The following is a 21,786-nucleotide window of genomic DNA, read 5'->3' as shown; positions in this document are numbered from 1 at the left end:
AAGCAGTTCCTTTTACTAAATGGATTTCTATTTATAAGTAGTTTGAACATTAATCCATAAACTGCCTGAATTAGAGAAACCAAGCCCTTTTGCATGTTAGCATCAAGAAAAAAGGGGTAGAGAATGATGGTATTAACATTAAATTTAGAAATAAAATAACTTACAGTAAAAAGAAAAAAAAATGAAACACCTAATTACATTACGAGTTGTCAAATCTGTCATTTTCTTTTAGCTCACGATATCCATGGCACCGCTTTCATGTGACATTTGGAGAGGAATGCTTGTACATGTCTGCCAAGACTTGGCTTATCGGTAAAGTTAATTCAAATCCTTTAATGCTGATTTTGTAATATGTGAACTTCAGGTTCAGTTTCTAGCTTCATCTTGTTTTCCTTTTGATTATATGTTTGGTCACTTCATCTTATTCTGATTTATTATTAACAACTATAGCTCAAATCCCCAATGCAAATAAAGGTACTTTTCACTGTGAATATTTTAACTTCCTTTATCCTAAAGCAGTTACTTAGAAATAAACTTACCACTTTCCTAATTGATAAGTGTCTAAGCAAATTTTCAAAGATAAGCAGGCAGCAGTTCTAAAATATAGTTTAGGTCCCCTTCCCCTGATTACACTGCCCCTTCAACTTCCTACCTCCTGCCTTCACCCTGGGATGGTATGGTAGTCACACAAAATGCGTGCTGTTTCATAGACAGTATTGGTATGCTGTAACCTACAGATAAAAATAATCATAGAAGACAGAAGTGGCTAGAGAAGAAAGGGAATATATCTTAAGCGTTTGGGAAAGATTGATTTCAAGAACCTTTCTTTACTACTGGGGTTGCTTTTAAAATGTGCTGACTTAGCCAGGCGTGGTGGCTCACGCCTGTAATCCCAGCACCTTGGGAGGCTGAGGCAGGCAAAACACTTGAGGCAAGGAGTTCGAGACCAGCCTGGCCAGCATGGTGAATCCACGTCTCTACTAAAAATACAAAAACTAGCCAGGGGTGGTGGCATGCACCTGTAATCCCAGCTACTTGGGAGGCTGAAGTACGAGAATCACTTGAACCTGGGAGGCGGACGATGCAGTGAGCCAAGGTTGCATCACTGCCCTGCAGCCTGGGCAACAGAGCAAGACTCTGTCTCAAAAAAAAAAAGCACTGACTGAAAAATTCTCACCATAGTAATGCTTGCTTTTCATTTCTCAGACTTAAGTAAACCAACAGACTGTAATACCAAGTTGCCCTTCATCTGTGAAAAATATAATGTTTCTTCATTAGAGAAATACAGCCCAGATTCTGCAGCTAAAGTGCAATGTTCTGAGCAATGGATTCCTTTTCAGAATAAGGTAAAAAGAGAATTGCTACATTATGCAACAATGATTGCTTCCATGCTGGTTATATAGCCTATGGCAGAATGGCAACCCATTAGTGACATCATCACTGAGATAAACTCTACATGTTTCAGGATCCCACCTGGCCCTCTGTGTTGCCAGAAACCGTGGATGATATCAAGAATTAATTCTCAAGTTGGTCATGCCTACAGGTCTTTTAAAGTGCAGCATTTCTATTTTGTTGCTACCAACACTTAAATTGCTCAAGTTGATCTGTTGATGGATTGGGAGGCATTGAATAGTCAGGACTATCTCTATGGCCTTGTAGGAAGCTGACTTAATTTCTGGCTTGTGTTTTCTTTTTCCCCTCAAGGAGAACATCCAAGCAGCATCTGCCAATCAAATTAGACTGGCATTTCACAAACTACTTTTTGGGGACTACACATATGCTACAAAATGTTAATCATTGATCTTGCCTCCAAATGGGGGTTTCATGATTAAATAGGTTAGAGAAATGCTGCATTCTGTATCTGCCTCTTCGAGATGCATAATCCATTTTGGTATACGTATCTATTAGGAAATGCATTTGGCTGCTGAAAAGAGGTTGCTACAGTATGTTAAAACATTTATTCTGTCACATTAAAGACATTTGAAGATAAGCAGGTTTGTGTGGAAACACCATGAAGTCTTCAAAATCAGGCTTCTTGTGATTTTGCTCTGCCATCCTTAATATAAGGCTTCTGAGCTTAAATTCAGGGTGTTCTCTCTAGGGTCTTTTCTAGAAGTTACCCGATGAGGTTGTCCATGTTGGGTAGCTTGGCTCATTGACCACTCCAGTCTATAAGAAAGCTGGAAAAAAATTTTTTTGTAGGATGTTTCAAGGAACACAATTTGGGACATACCACTCTATACCGAGGTGATCATAATGTGAAAAAGGGAAAAAAGATGTGTCTGACAGCTGGAAGGATCTGTAGTAAAGTTAGGGGTACATTTTAACTTTTTAAAATTAGGACAATCTTTTTAATTCCTTGAGGTAATAGTACTGTGTTAATTTGCATAGCTGATATAAATTTGAATTAATATATCCTGCCAAAGATGAATTTTTCAGCAGTGTTTCTTGATATAAGGAGATGATGATTAAGGACACAGATTTTGAAATCAGGTGGAACAGAGTATAAATACTGACCTTACTATTGTGTGTCTATTTCACTTATGGATCAAGTTATTTAATGTCCCTGTGCCTCAGTTTCTCTCTCCGTTGTGAGAATTAAATGAGATACTATGCAAACTGCTTAACACATAGGAAGCACTTAATAAATGAGAGATCTTTAAATATATATATTTAAAGATATTATATATAAAAGATATTATATGTTCTATATGTGTCTTATATATAAGATATGATATATATTTATATATACATGAAAGTTTGAAGACCGCTCTTTGGTTGTTTCAATTGAGAAGGTAGCTTGAGCCTAGGAAGCTCAAGGTTACAGTAAGCTATGATTGCACCACTGCACTCTGGCCTGTGTAACAGAGAGAGACTCTGTCTCTTAAAAAAATAAAAAATTAATGAGAGCATAAACTTGAATTCTTGTGGTACTACATTGCAAATTACCATATCTCACAGACCGAAAATTAGCAGGCCTCTAAAAGATGAAGCATTTTACTTCCTGTGTGAGCTTTCCTGTGTCTGGAATCTCATGTTTCACATATGTCTTTGTTTGCAGTGTTTTCTAAAGATCAAACCCATGTCTCTCACATTTTCTCAAGCAAGCGATACCTGTCACTCCTATGGTGGCACCCTTCCTTCAGTGTTGAGCCAGATTGAACAAGGTACTGGAATTATTTGAGAAACATGTTTTATTCTGATCTGGGGCCAGGTTAGTTTTAGGAGGCTATGAGGAATTAATATACAAAAAATCTTATTAAACTTCTTTTTTTATGGAACAGATAAAAGACTATCTTGATAGTTAGATAAACAAAAGATATTCATTGGCATTTTTAGTATATCTTTAATTTGAATAAATCAAATGCTTTTTAAAAATCTCTTTCTAACAGACTTTATTACATCCTTGCTTCCGGATATGGAAGCTACTTTATGGATTGGTTTGCGCTGGACTGCCTATGAAAGGATAAACAAATGGACGGATAACAGAGAGCTGACATACAGTAACTTTCACCCATTATTGTTTAGTAGGAGACTGAGAATACCAGAAAATGTAAGTTTTTTTTAATCAGTACTCTTTACACCTCTGTGAAATACTTGAGTCTTTCATACATTTAAATGATCTGATCAAGGTAATTACCATATTCCTCACTTTAAAGATTTATCATTTCTTTGTAAAGATAACATTCAAAACTTTCTCCTCTATCTATCTTGAAATATACACTACATTGTTCTTTGCAGAGATCATACTCTAATGATAAAGGAATTTGGTGCAACAGTGAAGGGCCCAAGCTCTGGAGTCAGATTGCCTGGGTTTGAATTCCAGTTCAGCCATTTACTATGCCTTTGGAAGTTTACTTAACTTTTCTTAAGCCTCAATTTCTTATCTGCAAGCTCTAATACTGTTGTACTACCTCATAAGGTCAACATAAGGATTATATAAGATAATTTATTTAAAGTTTTAACAATAGTACCTGGTAGTATAAAAAAAAATAGCCATTATTAATTTTCCATTTCTTTCAAAGTCATTGGTACATTTTGGTGTTTCCACTTTTCCTTATGACAATTTTGCTAATTGGCATTTTTCAAGAAAGTTGTCTATTTAATTTAGATTTTCAAATGTATTGAAGTAAAGTTGCTTATGGTATTTTACAAATCTCCATTATCTTTGCTTGCATTTTTACTTTGCATTATTTACATTTTTACAGAACAGATGCATGTTATTTGTTTTGTTCACTCTCTTTTCCACCCTCTACTCCTATTGCTTGACCTGTGTTATGAATACTATTTCTACCTTTTTCTACCCCATTTTTCTTGGGGTTCTGTTTTTGTTCATTTTCCAATCTTCTATATGAAATTCAGTTCATGTTCCCTTTAAAAAAAGAGAATACATTTAATAATACACATTTGGCTCCACATAAAGTTCTACCCATACCTCTTTTTTTGACATTTCTTGTTTTATTCTTTCCTATAATTATTTTCGTTCATTTTTGGTTTCCTATTTATTGAGTAGCATTTTTTTGGTCAGTATCTCCTGATATAAACTTACTTTTCTTATTTTTCTAAGTGCAATATGTTTGAAACACACAGAAAAGTATAGGGATAATACACTTAGAAAAAATTTTCATATCTAATATTATTGATTGCGATCAGAAAATGAAATCTAGATACTTTTGTTTTAATATATGGAGATTTTTATAGTGACTAGTATAGGATCAAAGCTTTAAGGTATATTCTGTTATGTGGTACGCAGCTTATTGTTACAAAAAGTTTGTAAAAATCTAATAAGTTGAATCATTATGTTTTGCTTACTTACACTGTAGTCGAGTGTTAAATGTGACTGGAGGTGTTTTGTCTTATTTCTAACAGTTAATCTGTTTTAAAAATATGTTTATCAAGATTGCCACTATTTTGTTTTTTATAAAGTTAATTGCCCTTTATCCATGCTTTGAAAGTTTATTAAGATTTTCTAAGAAATGTCATGGTCAGGTCCTTCATGGAATTCTTTTATAGGGGGACAAATTCAATCTAGAATCTAAACTTTTCTTGCTAGGATCTCCAGACCATTGTTACATGATTGCATCTATGTATTTACCTTTTCGTTTAGTTATTTGAGGAAGAGTCTCACTACCACTGTGCCCTAATTCTCAACCTCCAAAAATCACCGTTTATTGGGACGTGGAATTTTACATCCTGCAGTGAACGCCACTTTGTGTCTCTCTGTCAGAAATATTCAGGTAACAATCATTATCTAGATAACTATGGTACTTTATGCTATTAGATATATACAGTCACTTACTATAGGGAGGGAGGGGAACATGGGTTGAAAAATTACCTATTGGGGCCTGCCTGCCTGCCTGCCTGCCTTCCTTCCTTCCTTCCTTCCTTCCTTCCTTCCTTCCTTCCTTCCTTCCTTCCTTCCTTCCTTCCTCCCTCCCTCCCTCCCTCCCTCCTTCCTTCTCTCTCTCTCTCTTTCTTTCTTTCTTTCTTTCTTTCTTTCTTTCTTTCTTTCTTTCTTTCTTTCTTTCTTTCTTTCTTTCTTTCTTTCTTTCTTTCTTTCTCTCTTTTCTTTCTTTCTTGCTTTCTTGCTTTCTTTCTTCCTTTCTTCCTTTCTTCCTTTCTTTAAAAAAGAAAGAAAAAAAAAAAAAAAAGAAAAATTACCTATTGGGTACTGTGCTTACCACCTGGGTCTAATACACCATGTAAAAATCCTATGCATGTACCCCCTGTATCTAAAATAAAAGCTGAAAAAAATTTTTAATACTATAAGTGAATTTATATTAATTTATAATCATATGGCTTAAAATTTCAGCATGGCTAAATCCATATTGGCTTAGTGAGTCAGAGTTTATCAAATGGGATGTGATTTTTTTAAAGGATCTTTGCTATAATTTAATTAATTAATTGTATCTGATGGAATTTGTTAATAGGAGTTATCCCATGATAGTAATTGAATTTTGTTCTTTTTTCTACTCTGGCATTTTTCAGATTTTACATTTTATTATGGGAAAAGGAGAAGAAAAAACTTCATATTTTTAATTGAGTGCAGTATTGAGCTTTAAGTCCACTAATAGTATTCACTGTTAAATTTAGCATTAAAAAATAAACAAGTGGGGATTTGAAACATTATAAAAAGATCACTGTGCCTTTCCATAATCCAAATAAAAGTAGAATGCATACTTAAAAGTATAAATCATCCATATTTTGAAAAATATATTTTTTAAAAAGTATTACATTATTTTTCATTGATCACAATGTGTTTTTAAGAAATGATCAAGAAAAAATTTTGTCATGTAATGAGAACTGTAAGTAGATATTTCATGTGCTTTGGCGGAATTTTTTTTGCTAAATTAATCTTTACCCATTTTTTCCATGTTTTTAACTAACTCCTTTATTAGCAAAGTACTACTATAAAGCAATAATTCAAATACCTCCTCTCTGGATGGTTTCTTACATTTCTCCATGCTAGCTCTCCCAGGTGAAAACTTTGTAAGGAGATATCTTAATACATTTACTTCCTTGTTGAAGTAGTTCAAACAAAAGAGGTATTTAGCACCAACACGACATGATCATGCAGGTTACATTTATTTGCAGATTTTCTCTTTTGTAAATCAGACAAACGAAACAGAATTTTGTTCTGAATGGCGTAAACCCAGGAGGCGGAGCTTGCAGCGAGCTGAGATCCTACCACTGCACTCCAGCCTGGGCGATGGAGCAAGACTCCGTCTCGAAAAAAAAAAAAAAAAAAGAATTTTGTTCTGATTTTAGAAAATAAACGTTGCAGCTCACACATTTTACTTAAGATATACAGTAAGACATACCTAATTCTCTCACCCAAAATATAAAATAAATAGGTAAATAATATCTAAAGTAGATTCGTATGGGGAGAAATGTGAAAAAAATGTCCCATAACTTGCAGAGTGTGGGGAAGGGTTTGTTGTTGTTGTTTTCTTTTACATGCAGAAGTTAAAGGCAGACAGACCTTGCAGAATGCTTCAGAAACTGTAAAATACCTAAATAATCTGTACAAAATAATCCCAAAGACTCTGACTTGGCACGGTGCTCAAAAGGAATGTCTGAAAAATAATATGCAGCTGGTGAGCATCACGGACCCTTACCAACAGGCGTTCCTCAGCGTGCAGGCGCTCCTTCACAACTCTTCCTTATGGATCGGACTCTTCAGTCAAGATGTAAGTTTTCAGTCCCAGCTGCCAGGACTGGGAGATGGAAAGCGACATTTTTTATTGTGCATAGCATCTCTCATAGCAGACTAAAACAAACAGGAGACCTGAAAATCTTACTCCAGTAAATTTCATGGAATATGTCAGGTTTTTTTTATTTTGTTTTGAGACGAGAGCTCACTCACACTGTCGCCCAGGCTGGAGTACAGTGGTGCGATCACACGTCACTACAGCCTTGACCTCCCAGGCTCAAGCGATCCTCCCACCTCAGCCTCCTGAGTAGCTGGGACTGCAGGTACACACCACCATACCTGGATAATTTTTGTATTTTTTGTAAAGACAGGGTTTTGCCGTATTGCCCAAGCTGGTCTCAAAGGCCTAGACTCAAGCAGTCTGCCCACCTCAGCCTCCCAAAGTGCTGGGATTACCAGCATGAGCCATGGCACCTAGGAGCAATATGTGTTTTTTAGAGACAATTATCTTTCCACTATTGAAAGATCTAGTACTTTATTGTTTAAATGAGGAAAAGGTTCTAGTGGAGATATATATATATATATATATATATATATATATATATATTTGAGCACTTCTTTTTATTAATTCTAATCAAAGACTGAGCTAGAATCTGAAGCTGCCATATCTCTTCAGCCAATGAAAAGATAAGAGAAGAATTTAAAAATCAGATGTGGTTGGGTGTGTGGAAGCACTATGGATAGTTTTAAAGAGTCCTTTCCATCCTTTCACTTTTTTTCTTTTTCTTTATCTTTTTTTTTTTTTTTTTGGAGACAGGTTCTTGTTCTATCACCCAGACTGGAGTGCAGTGGTGCAATCTCAGCTCACTGCAACCTCCACCTCCAAGGTTCAAGTGATTCTCATGCTTCGGCCTCCTCAGTAGCTGGTATTACAGGCATGTGCCAACATGCCCGGCTAATTTTTGTATTTTTAGTAGAGATGGGGTTTCACCATGTTGGCAAGGCTGGTCTTGAACTCTTTACCTCAAGTGATCCGCCTGCCCCAGCCTCCCAAAGTGTTGGGATTAGAGGCGTGAAACACCACACCCAGATTCCATCTCTTTCAACATCAGCAGCACTGCTGGGCACCTGGTGCACACCTGTAGTCCCAGTTACTCTGGATGCAAGAGGATCACTTGAGCCCAGGAGTTAAAATCCAGCCTGGACTACATAGCAAGACCCCAGTCTCTAAGAAGACAAAATTCAGCAAAGTAAAATTAAGCAACTCTGAAAAGGAAGTTGAATAATATTTTCCTCCATCTTAAGTGCTGATCCTAGATAGATGTCTCAGGGGCTTCTCATTCATTTCATAACCCAACAAAGAATGCTAGTCTCGAGGCAGGAGAATTACTTGAACCGGGACCTAGGAGGCAGAAGCTGCAGTAAGCCAAGATCGCGCCACTGCACTCCAGCCTGGGCTACAGAGCAAGACTCTCTCAAAAAAAAAAAAAAAAAAGAAAAGAAAAAAAAAAAAAAGGATGCTAGTCTCCTATTAATTCCCATCACTAACCTCTGCACATGTAGCACAAACTGGAATCGTTACACAGCTGAAGTTTTGGCTATAATTAAATAAGGGATTTTTAAATAAAGCTGTGGTATTCCTATTGGCATTATAGGCCACCTTTTTTCTCAGCCATGGTATATCCCAAAGTATACCAGGGCTGTATATCTAGGGCTGCATGGAAAAAATGTGATTGAAGACTCAGAATTGAATTGAAGAATGGGTGGAAAAACAAGAATTGTTATCAGAAGCTCAATTAAAAGTAGCATTTAGGAATAGCTTACAGAATAGTCTCTCTGAGTCATGGCGTATTCTAAAGTTAACCCAGTTTGGCCAGGCATGGTGATTCACGGCTGTAATCCCAGCACTTTGGGAGGCCAAAGCGGGTGGATCACTTGAGGTCAGGAGTTTGAGACCAGTCTGGCCAACATGGTGAATCCCTGTCTCTACTAAAAATACAAAAATTAGCTGGGTATTATGGCAGGTGTCTATAATCCCAGCTACTCAGAAGGCTGAGGCAGGAGAATCACTTGAACCTGGGAGGTGGAGGTTGCAGTGAGCCGAGATTGCACCATTGCATTCCAGCCTGGGCGACAGAGTAAGACTCCATCTTTAAATAAATAAATTAATTAAATAAATAATTAAATTAAATTAACCCAGATCAAACCAGGAGATTGGAAGGCTGCTTACCCAGTCCTCACAGTCTCAACTGTTTCATAGCATTGCTTTACTTGCTTTATCTTCAGTACTGGAAATTCTGTGAAATGCGTCATTGTGGCTGTTGTGAGGAAGCAATGAGTGATTACATTTCCTAGTTTCAGTCACCCCAAATCTTTTGAGACAAAAACAATATTGCAATGTAGAAAATTTGTCAGTAAATTAAAATAACAAAATTAAAGTCACCTGTAATCCCAGTACCTAAAAATAAACATGATTCAATATTTTGGTATGGATCTTTCAAGTTATTTTTCTATGTGTACCTATTTATTTTTTAGATAGCTGGAGTCAGACTATTTTGTAACTGCCCCCAACTTAATGATTTGGGTCTTACTTCTTATCCTATTTCCAACCTTTACCTATGGTTCTCTTTTCTCTTTCACCCTTAATTTTAACATATTCTGTATAGCTGTTTAACTATATATCCTAATAGCTGCCTTAATTCTTTGAAAATGACAGGATGTTAATAAATACTTTACATTGAAAGCAATGATAAGATACTGAAAGATTTTAAACATAGTAGTAACAATATAAGACTTCATTTAAGTAGAAGACATTGTGTGGAAGGCTGGGGAGGACCAAGCAGCTGGAGAGAGGGAGAGCAGTTATTTTTCTATAAATTCATGCAGGAAATGATGTTGGCCTTTACAGTGTCTGAGGGGAGGCAGCTCTGGGTTATGTAAAGTGCAGAGTGTGGCCATGCAGTGGGTCACTCAAGTACCCAGCTTGAAGAAGTAAAAATACATAGAATTAAAGGAAGTCAAGAAGGCTTGGAAACATGAACACAGGCATCCCAAGTTAATGGTAGGGCCGGGAGGACAGCAAGAATTGGGACATCTTAGTGAATGTCAGGGAGGAGCAGGGCGACCAAGTCCTCAGTGAATGTCATGGGGAGTTTGCAGTGATACAAAGGGAATAATCCTCAAAGGAAATAAAAGGAGATAAAAATATCCACTACTCCTTTCTCACAGCCCCTGTGGTATCTGAGAATAGAATCTCAAATAGCCTTCCCGTGGGTGCTGAAAGGAGATTATTCCCTTGGAAAAGCCAGATTTATGTATTTATTTAAGATTCAGGGGGTACATGTGCAGGTTTGTTACAATACATACACCGTGGGATGCCGAGGCTTGGGCTTCAGTTGAACCTGTCACCCAAAGAGTGAACACAGTACCCAATAGGTAGTTTTTCAACCCTTGCTCCATTCCCTCCCCACTTTTGGAGTCCCCAGACACTATCATTCCCATCTTTACGTCCATGTGTACCCAATATTTAGCTCCCACTTATATAAGTGAGAACATGTGGTATTTGGTTTTCTGTTCCTGCATTAATTCACTTAGGATAATGTCCTCCAGCTACATCCATGTTGCTGTAAAGGACATTATTTTGTTCTTTTTTATGGGTGCACAGTATGCCATCATGTATGTGTGCTACATTTTCTTGATCCAATCCACTGTTGATGGGCATCTAGATTGATTCCATGTCTTTGCTGTTGTGAATAGTGCTATAATAAACATTTGAGCCCAGGTGTCTTTTGGCAGAACGATTTCTTTTCCTTTGGGTGTATACCCAGTAATGGGATTGCTGGGTTGAATGGTAATTCTATTTTTGTTCTTTGGGAAATCTCCAAACTACTTTCCACAGGGGCTGAACTAATTTATAATCCCACCAACAATGTGTGAGCGTTCTAGCCAGAGTTAAATTAAGATCAATTAAGATCAAGAATTTAGTGAAAAGATGTTTATAGTCTTAATATTTTGTATTCAATGAAAAGATAAAAGGTGTGGGATGATTTATTTAGATGGAATGGAAATTCCAAAGGATCAGGGACGGGGTTAGGTGGGGAGTGCCTCAAAGGGGAAGAAATGCAGGGCAGTATGGATGAGTGCAGGCAAAGTCGCACGGCCTCCACACCGGAGGCCACAGTGGCTTAGGCCCTGACTGGGTTAGGGTTAGGGGCTAGGATTACAGCTGGAACTCTGGTCATGAACATTTCAGAATGAAGCAGCCAGTGGTGTTGAAGCTTGACTGTGTTGCTGTTTATGGTTCACTAAGTGTGGCTTCGTTCAATATTTCAAATAAACTAGTGATGTAGATTGTCTTGGGATTCAGGAAAGCTTAGCTCAATGGGTCTGTTAGGCCAGCACCAGACTCAGCAGTTGGTATGTAAGGCCTGGTGCTCTGGCAGCACCATGGGGAAGCTCAGACAGGCCTGTACCCCACAGTCCATCTCCTGTACCTAGATGGGTGGTCAGGACCTTGGCAGGGTGTAAAGGCAGATGTTCACAGACTTCTAGCACACAGCAGAATCTAGTGAATGAAGAAGCTTCTCTCCCCAACAAGTGTGAAAACAGCGGTGTGACATCCACGTGCCTGAGGACTTCAGAGGAAGGGAACCACCAGCTCTCTGTGTGCCAGCTAGCCCCTGAGTTGCAGGCTTTACACATTATCCCATTAATTCCAGCCCCACGAAGTTAAGTGTCACACTGGTTTCATTGATGGGGGATGGAAATTTGGAGACGTGGCACACAAAAGCTAGTAAGTAACTGAATCAGGATTCAAAACCATGTGGGCTTAGCTCTGTAGCCCATATTCTTTCCACTACACCAGTTTGTCTCTGATCTAATCAGTGCCGATAGTGATCCTCATCCCATTTTAGTTTTCTGATTTCTGATAACCAGTGGATCCAATTATGTGTGAGACAGCATAGCATAATGGTTAGGACATAGACTCTAGGGACTGACAGCCTGGAAGAGAGGCCCAGCAGTGTGGTTTGTATTCGTGGGACTTTGCAAAGTTGCATACCTTTAGTTTCCTTGTCTTTAAAATGGAGATAATAATAGTACCTCCCTTATATGGTTGTTACAAGGATTAAGTAAGCCAATATTTATAAAGCATTTAGAACAATGCTTGTCATGTAGTAAATGGTATGTAAATGTGTGTTAAATATAAAAAAATAAATAAAAATCATTAGATTGACCATGGGAGTCAAAATAATACAAAGGGATAACATGAATATTGCCACTTGAAATGTATTTCTGCTCCTTACAGGATGAACTCAACTTTGGTTGGTCAGATGGGAAACGTCTTCATTTTAGTCGCTGGGCTGAAACTAATGGGCAACTTGAAGACTGTGTAATATTAGACACTGATGGATTCTGGAAAACAGCTGATTGCAATGACAATCAACCAGGTGCTATTTGCTACTATTCAGGAAGTATGTGAATTTCAGATATTTAATTCTTAAATTATTAACAGTCTCATAAGTGGTAAAATTTCTGAGGAGTGGTTTTGTAAAATCTGGTTTTGGAATTGTGAAGAAATTATAGTCATGTCTTTTTGTAGGAACATTTGTGAAAATTTGTATTCAAGCAGAATTATATATTAAATATATTATTATTAATGGGTTATTTTAAGCATGTTTTATTTTTACGTTAGCCGACAATGGGGATTAACACTTTAAAGTCCCATTGTTACTCTACCTCTTTCTGCATATCTTTATACTTGTAGAAAGCTTACACTTGTGAGAATTCTTTTGTGATTCATAACATCACAACTAACATGATTTTTATGAGTCACTCTTAAGATTCAGTTGGTTGTGGCCGGGTGCGGTGGCTCACACCTGTAATCCCAGCACTTTGGGAGGCAGAGGCAGGTGGATCACTTGAAGTCAGGAGTTCGAAACCAGCCTGGCCAAGATGGTGCAACCCCCTCTCTACTAAAAATACAAAAAATTAGCCGGGCATGGTGGCACATACCTGTAATCCCAGCTATTCCAGAGGCTGAGGCAGAGAATTGCTTAAACCTGGAGGGGCAGAGGTTGCACTGAGCCGAGATCACACCACTGCACTTCAGCCTGGGCGACAGAACGAGACTCTGTCTCAAAAAAAAAAAAAAAAAAAAGATTCAGTTGATTGTAAGTAACAGCAACCACCTCAAGCTAGCTTAAAACAAGGGGAAATTCAGGATCTGCAAAACGGGGATAGAGCTGAACCTGTAACTGGAGATGAGTTGAGAAAATTTCTAAATTTCACTTTGTAAATCCTTAGAGAAAATCTCATGAACTTAGCCTGAGTCAGGTGTGCCATCTCTAGCCCAGTCAGAGGAAGTGTTTTTGCAACTGTCAAGGTCACATTTGTGGGTTTGTGGTAGAAAAAAGACACTGCTTCATGGACAGAGGGACTTATTGTGATCCAGAAGAGATACTGAGTGATCTCTGCCACATATTAAATCCGTTTAATTTATTTGAGTGGAATATGTTTATGTTTGTATCTTTGTGAATGTATGGCGTTTTCAGAAAATGGAAAAAGATCATAATCAGATACTGTAGATGTCAGATTTTAAATATTATTTCTGTTTTACTTAGTTAAAGCAATAACTTACTTAGAACATCAAGTGTTTCATTTAAATGTTCCTTTAAAATTAATAGTGTCAGTAGACAGAAACTTGAAAATGAATTCTCAAAGTTATAGTTAGGTGACTTTTAATAATGAATGTGTTTGTACAGTATCTCTAGGGGTGGTCCCTTGTACTTGACATTTGGTAATGCAGGAAGACAGAAATTGCATTTAACCTAATAGCACCTCACTTTTTACATTCTTCCACGCAACAGCAGGGGTAAGAAAATTGTGTCAAGTAATTTCCTTCCTATAGAAAGCTGGCTTTTGTGTGCTGTATCTGAGTATAAACAGAGATAGGCTTCACTAGGATATTACTTCTTGGCTTCCTGAATATTTCCTACAAATCAAGCCTAATGACTGCAAACAGGATTTAACATTTATATCTCAAATTAGAATTCTTACCATTAACTCTTTTTCTAGATGAGACTGAAAAAGAGGTCAAACCAGTTGACAGTGTTAAATGTCCATCTCCTGTTCTAAATACTCCATGGATACCATTTCAGAACTGTTGCTACAATTTCATAATAACAAAGAATAGGCATATGGCAACAACACTGGATGAAGTTCATTCTAAATGCCAGAAACTGAGTAAGTATTATATTAGTCCATTCTCACGTTGCTATAAGGACATACCCGAGACTGGGTAATTAATATAGAAAAAGAGGTTTAATGGCCTCACAGTTCCACATGGCTGGGGAGGCCTCACAATCATGGCAGAAGGCGAAGGAGAAGCAAAGGTATGTTTACATGGCAGCAGGCAAGACAGCATGTGCAGGGGAACTGCCCTTTATAAAACCATCAGATCTCGTGAGACTTACTATCACGAGAACAGCACGGGAAAGACCCACCCTCATGATTCAGTTCGCCGGGTCCCTCCCATGACACTTGGGGATTATGGGAGCTGCAATTCAACATGAAATTTGGATGGGGACACAGCCAAACCATATCAAGTATATTGTACTGTCATTACTTATTGTGTTTTGCTAATTAAAAAAAATTTTCTGTGTTATAAATATTTCTAATTAGCACTAGTAACTAGATGTCAAAAATATTCATCTCCTAATATCTACATTATCAGTGACAAAGTATTAAAATTTGTGTTAGTTAAAGTGGAAAGTATAGGCATAACTCCTTTCTTTACTCATCCATTCAAGAACTAGTCTATGTTTGTAAGGAAGGTGGGTTCTTCTTTAAAAGGAAAAGAAATGGGCTAGGCACATTGGCTCATGCCTGTAATCCGAATTCTTTGGGAGGCTGAAGTGGGAGGATGGTTTGATGCCAGGCATTCAAGATCAGCCTGGGCAACATAGTGAGACTTTTTCTCTGCAAAAAATTAAAAGCATGATGGCACATGCCTGTAGTTCTAGCTACTTGGGAGGCTAAGGAGGGAGGATGATTGAGCCCAAGAGGTTGAAGCTGCAGTGAGCTGTGATTACACCATCTGCACTCCAGCCTGGATGACGGGAGACCCTATCTCCAAAAAAAAGGAAGGGGGAAAGAAATGGCACACAAGAGAGGAAGTGAAAATAGGTTAGTTGGAGCAGTCAAAAGCTTAGACACACCACAAAGCAGCAGCTAAGCTTAAAGATGTGCACATTTCACACTTTCAGCTCTCAAGAGTCTTCAGATAATTCCTATGAGATCCACTAAGGATTTGTGACTTCCGAATGATGGAACTGTTGGAACCAATGGAACAAGGAACTTAGTGAAAGTTGCTATAGAAAATATCAAACCATTATTTCCCAAAGCATGCTCTATATAACATTAGTCTTGAGAGATGTTCTGCAAAAAATCCTTAGAATAAGGTTGAAAAAAAAAACCAACAAAAAAGAAAAAGATTGAGAAACACTAGACACCATAGCTTCCTGTTGGACATTAACAAATGTACATTAACATATACCTTAAGAAATACTGGCATAAATAAACGAGTTTAACTTTGTTTAAACCAATGTTTGCAAACTTTTTAAAAAATCCATGTAGATCTTTTCTGGAACCTCCTTGTTAATTTTGTGAGGAACACTCTTTGGGAAATATTAAGCCTTTTAACCCTCATACTGATAACTAAGGAAAAGGAAGATCTGTCATATAGGTCAGCAGTCCCCAACCTTTTTGGCACTGCCAGGGAGGGGTGGATGGTTTCAGGATGAAACTGTTCCACCTCAGATCATCAGACCTTAGTTAGATTCTCATAAGGAGTGTGCAAGCTAGATCCCTCGCATGCATAGTTCACAAGACAGTTTGTGCTCCTCTGTCAATCTAATGCCACTCTGCTCTAACAGGAGGCAGAACTCAAGTGGTGATGCTCGCTTGCCTGCTGCCCACCTCCTGCTGCACGGCCCAGTTCCTAACAGGCCTGGTTCCTAACAGTACCAGTCTGTGGCCTGGGGGTTGGGGACCCCTGTTATAGTTCATCTAAGAGGTTTTAATTATTATAGAGTAATCTTTGACAGTCTATCATTACTATGGGTGATTTATACCAACTGAAAATCACCTTTAAATAGGGGAATGTGAAGTGAGTCAATGTTTTAAATTCTCCACTCAGCTACTAGTTTTCTATTATACCATAAGACCAAATTTAACATCAAACATTTGAAAACTCCTTAACCTATTAGTACAATGGCATAATTTTATTTTACATATCTTTCTAATTGTCCGATATTGTTTAAGTTTGAAGTATATTAAAGTGAGAATTAAAATGTTTTAAACCTATCAAAGTGTTCTAGATAAGTAATTATTAAAATTATTGACTATTTTTTATTTAACAGATCCAGAATCACAAATTCTGAGTATTCGAGATGAAAAGGAGAATAACTTTGTTCTTGAGCAACTTCTGTACTTCAATTATATGGCTTCATGGGTCACGTTGGGAATAACTTATGAAAGTAAGTTGTAAATCTGCCAGTTTTCTCTATTTGTTTTTGTGCTTCATTATAACATAATTATCAAGCCGTAGTTCTTCAAAGTACATGTCTATCAATACATGAAAGTATAATGACATACTTAACATAACTTACGTAAATACCAAGACAGTTTTTGTGTCTCTGCTCTGCCGTTAACATACCTTTAGAGTTTAAAGTTAAATGGCAGAAAATAATTTTCTGAATTAGTTTGTTCCCACACTCCTATAAAGAGCTACCTGAAACTAGGTAATTTATGAAGAAAAGAGTTTTGAGTCACAGTTCCACAGGCTGTACAGAAAGCATGGCTGGGCAGCCTCAGGAAACTTACAATCATGTCAGAGGCAAATGGGAAACAAGCAGATTTTACTATAATGGAGCAGGACAGAGAGTGAAGGGGGAGTTGCTACACACTTTTGAACAACCAGATCTCACGAGAGCTCACTCACTATCACAAGAACAGCAAGGGGGAAGTTTGCCTCCATGATCCAGTCAGCTCCCACCAGGCCCCTCCTCCAACACTGAAGATCATAATTCAACATGAGATTTGGATGAGGACACAGAGCCAAACCATATCAATTTTCTTTTACCACTCTTTCCTCTAGCAATTCAAGACTTATCACTCTTCCATCCAGCAACTCAAAACCAACTAAAAATGATCACCATCCCATATAAATCTTCAATACTTACTTTATGTTTCCACTGACTATGTGAGATGAGCAGAGAACTGAATCACTCTTCTATTAGTGTTGCACCTTTGGGTTTATAACCCTGACTTGGGTTATATTGGCTCACATATGATAAGCATTAGAAAAATGAGACACATGGCCAGGTGTAATGCCTCACGCTTGTAATCCCAGCACTTTGGGAGGCTGAGGCGGGTGGATCACCAGAGGTCAGGAGTTCGCCACCGTCTCTACTAAAAATACAAAAATTAGCCAGGTGTGGTGACATGTGCCTAGTTACTTGGGAATCTGAGGCAGGAGAATCACTTGAACCCAGGAGACAGAGGTTGCAGTGAGCCAAGATCATGCCACTGCACTCCAGCCAGGGCAACAGAGCAAGACTCAAGACTCCATCTCAAAAAATTTAAAAATGAAAAGAAAAATGAGATACATGGTCTGACAATGGGATCGAATATTTGGAATGTGGGCTAAATACCACGAATTCAAAATATGATTGATATGAATTTTTTTAAAACAGAGTCCAGTATAGAGGAAACAAGACCAATTTAGAAAGATGCTCAGAAATGTCCTGAAAATCATAGACATTTTGGAATTAGGAAAACCTTTCCATGGCCATAGAGCATCAAAAGCATACATTTACTCTAAAAAGGGTTTGATAAGGGGCACAGGACAATGATAACCAGGGGTAGGGAAGGAAAAGAAACTAAATTAGTTTCTGTCTGTTTTAAAAATAGGCTTCTCCTTTGCTCTCTAACCCATCTATTTTGTGGGGTTACCACTGTTTTCCTGAAATGTTTATGGTTTGCAGAAGGGTTAATGAAAATTAAACTACCAAGCAATAAAGACTTGGTTTACCAGGTGAGGATAAGTTCATCATAGTAGGACTTAGTTGGCCCAAGCCTTTTCTCTAATGACCCTTAACTACCCTTGAATTAAAATGGAGAGAAACTAGCTGGAAAGTTCTGAGGCTTCACCTGAAAGTGACTGAAGAAACAATGGTCTTGTATTGAGCAATGGAGACCACACCCAGTACAGAAATTGAAATTGTACCCTTTGATATACATTATATTATCAGAAACAACTGAAAATGTGTTATATATTCTGAAAAAGCATTTTTAGATCAGAAGACTCCCTTGTTTTGTTTTATCTTCTTTTATAAAATGTTTGAGTAATAAAATTTCTATTAAAATATACAGACATATACATATAGAAAGACATTTCAGGCAAGTGGCAAATTTGGTTTGAATCTCATTCTTACTGACTTAATTTACATCTGTAAGGTACTGTTTTGGGTTATTTTGATATACTTATAAATATTTAATTTATTTGCCCCCGATGCAAGGAATTCTGTTTTTTAAAGCAGTTTTGGCTTTTCAATAGCAGGGCCATGAATAGAAATCACTGTAAGTCACTGTTTTTGGTTATGTTGATATACTTATAGAATATTTAATTGTATTTGGCACCTACACAAAGAATTTTGTTTTTTTGAAACATTTTTGACTTTTCCATAGCAGGGCCATGAATAGAAATTACTATGAGAAGCCACAGTATGTCAACTGAGAGATACATTAAGCCAAGTGAAAAAAGTGACTTTTTCTTAAAGCAACTTTAGAAATCTACCATTACATCATATTGGTCAGAAAATTGATAACTTTGAAGTTTGGGAGAGGGGAGGAGGAACTGGTAGGCATGAGATAATACAAAGCAGCAAACAATAACCAAATCGTGTGTGCAGTGCTTCTAACGTGTCATTGCTGCAAGCAGATGTTTAGGGGTCTTGCCTTGGGAGGTGGTAATCAGTGAAAACCAGAAATAACCAGGACAACATTGGATATGTGTAGGTAGTGATGGCATCAATCTTTATACCAATTTATAATTGTAATAGACCTAGTACCCTTTTTTTAAGCCTTATTGCAACCATCACTACCCTAAAAAGAAACACAATACCCATTAGCATCCCCTCCCTGTCTCCCAGTCCTCAGCAACCACTTGCTATCTCTACAGATTGCCTGAATGTAAAATTCTGGACATTTTATGTAAATGAGATCATACAATGTGTGCTTTTTGCGTGTGACTGGCTTTTTCCATTAGCATAAAGATTTCAAGGTTTATCCATATTGTAGCATGTATCAGTACATTATTCCTTTTTGTAACTGAATAAAATTCCATTCTATGGATATAATACATTTTATTTATCCGTGTATCAGTTGATGGACATTTAGGTAAAACAATCTAGATTTTAAACCATTTTTAGTTATTATGTATAATGCTTCTCTGAACATTCACATACAAGTTTTTGCATGGACATATGTTTCCCTTTCTCTTGGGTAAACCCCTAGGAATGGAATTGCTGCATCTTTTGTTTAACCCTTTGAAGAACTACCAGGTTGTTTTCCAAACTGGCTATACCATTTTCCATTCCCGGTATATGAGAGTACTGATTTCTCCATATCGATGCCAACATTTGTGTGTTTTTCATTATAGCCATCCAAGTGAGTGTGAAATATCTCACTGGGATTTTAATTTCATTTCCCTAATGGCTAATGATATTAAGCATCTTTTCATGTGCTTATTGGATATTTGTATATCACATTTAGGAAAATCCCTATTCAGATTTTTTGCTCATTTTTTAAATTGAGTCTTTTTATTGTTGAGGTGTAAGAATTCTTTATATATTCTGGATATAAGTCTTTTATCCAATAAATAATTTGCAAATATTTTCTCCCATGACTTGACTTATACCACAAAAGTGTTTTTCTTTTTTTTTTTCTTCTTTTTTTTTATTGTACTTTAAGTTTTGGGGTACATGTGTAGAACATGCAGTTTTGTTACATAGGTATACACATGCCATGGTGGTTTGCTGCATCTATCAACATGTCACCTACATTAGGTATTTCTCCTGATGTTATCACTCCCCAACCCCCCAACCCCCGACAGGCCCAGTGTGTGATGTTTCTCCCTGGCCCTGTGTCCATGTGTTCTCATTGTTCAGCTCCCACTTATGAGTGAGAACATGTGGTGTTTGCTTTTCTGTTCCTGTGTTAGTTTGCTGAGATTGATGGTTTCTAGCTTCATCCATGTCCCTGCAAAGGACATGAACTCATCCATTTTTATGGCTGCATAGTATTCCATGGTGTATATTTCTTTATCCAGTCTATCACTGATGGACATTTTGGTTGGTTACAAGTCTTTGCTATTGTGAATAGCGCCACAATAAACATACGTGTGTATACATCTTTATAGTGGAATGATTTATAATCCTCTGGGTATATCCTCAGTAATGGGATGGCTGGGTCAAATGGTATTTCTAGTTCTAGATCCTTGAGGAATTGCCACACTGTCTTCCACAATGGTTGAACTAATTTACACTCCCACCAACAGTGTAAAAGTGTTCCTATTTCTCCACATCCTCTCCAGCACCTGTTGTTTCCTGACTTTTTAATGATTGCCATTCTAACTGGCATGAGATGGTATCTCATTGTGGTTTTGATTTGCATTTCTCTAATGACCAGTGATGATGAGCATTTTTTCATGTGTCTGTTGGCTGCATAAATGTCTTCTCTTGAGAAGTGTCTGTTCATATCCTTCGCCCACTTTTTGATGGGGTTGTTTGTCTTTTCTTGTAAATTTGTTGAAGTTCCTTGCAGATTCTGGATATTAGCCCTTTGTCAGATGGATAGACTGCAAAACTTTTCTCTCGTTTTGTATGTTGCCTGTTCACTCCGATAATAACTTTAGTTTAATTAGATCCCATTTGTCAATTTTGGCTTTTGTTGCCATTGCTTTTGGTGTTTTAGCCATGAAGTCTTTGCCCATGCCTGTGTCCTGAATGGTATTCCAGGTTTTCTTCTGGGATTTTTATGGTCATAGGTCTTACATTTAAGTCTGTGATCTATCTTGAGTTGATTTTTGTATAAGGTGTAAGGAAGGGGGATCCAGTTTCAGTTTTCTGTGAATGGCTAGCCAGTTTTCCCAACACCATATATTAAATAGGGAATATTTTACCCATTGCTTGTTTGTGTCAGATTTGCCAAAGATCAGATGGTTGTAGATGTGTGGTGTTATTTCTGAGGGCTCTGTTCTGTTCCATTGGTCTATGTATCTGTTTTGGTACCAGTACTATGATGTTTTGGTTACTGCAGCCTTGTAGTACAGTTTGAAGTCAGGTATCGTGATGCCTCCAGCTTTGTTCTTCTTGCCCAGGGTTGTCTTGGCTATGCAGGCTCTTTTTTGGTTCTATATGAAGTTTAAAGTAGTTTTTTCCAATTCTGTGAAGAAAGTCAGTGCTGGCTTCATGGTGATAGCATTGAATCTATAAATTACTTTGGGCAGTATGGCCATTTTCATGATATTGATTCTTCCTATCCATGAGCATGGAATGTTTTTCCATTTGTTT

The 21,786-nt window shown here is 37.4% G+C and overlaps 1 protein-coding gene across 4 annotated transcripts in view; it reads left to right on the top strand.

The window, feature by feature from the left end:
• The window catches only part of LY75 (lymphocyte antigen 75), a 94,660-nt gene that overhangs the window by 49,823 nt on the left and 23,051 nt on the right, over positions 1-21,786 (top strand). For 3 of the 4 annotated variants that reach the window (XR_012421151.1, XM_005573280.4, XM_074009257.1), the window contains exons 20-28: positions 233-312; positions 1,207-1,346; positions 3,062-3,167; positions 3,393-3,553; positions 5,108-5,237; positions 6,964-7,190; positions 12,459-12,624; positions 14,228-14,395; positions 16,573-16,689. Coding sequence is in view for 2 of the 4 variants with exons in the window: in XM_005573280.4 (XP_005573337.3) it covers positions 233-312; positions 1,207-1,346; positions 3,062-3,167; positions 3,393-3,553; positions 5,108-5,237; positions 6,964-7,190; positions 12,459-12,624; positions 14,228-14,395; positions 16,573-16,689 (1,295 nt within the window). In the remaining 2 variants the exon portion in view is untranslated. Of the gene's footprint in view, positions 1-232; positions 313-1,206; positions 1,347-3,061; positions 3,168-3,392; positions 3,554-5,107; positions 5,238-6,963; positions 7,191-12,458; positions 12,625-14,227; positions 14,396-16,572; positions 16,690-21,786 lie in introns of those variants that run through there. The other variant, XR_012421152.1, reaches the window with a different exon arrangement.

Source organism: Macaca fascicularis, chromosome 12, assembly GCF_037993035.2.
Source record: "Macaca fascicularis isolate 582-1 chromosome 12, T2T-MFA8v1.1".
In the NCBI taxonomy this organism is placed as follows: domain Eukaryota; kingdom Metazoa; phylum Chordata; class Mammalia; order Primates; family Cercopithecidae; genus Macaca; species Macaca fascicularis.
The sequence above is the reverse complement of the archived record's forward strand: the minus strand, read 5'-3'. Positions and strand labels throughout refer to the sequence as shown.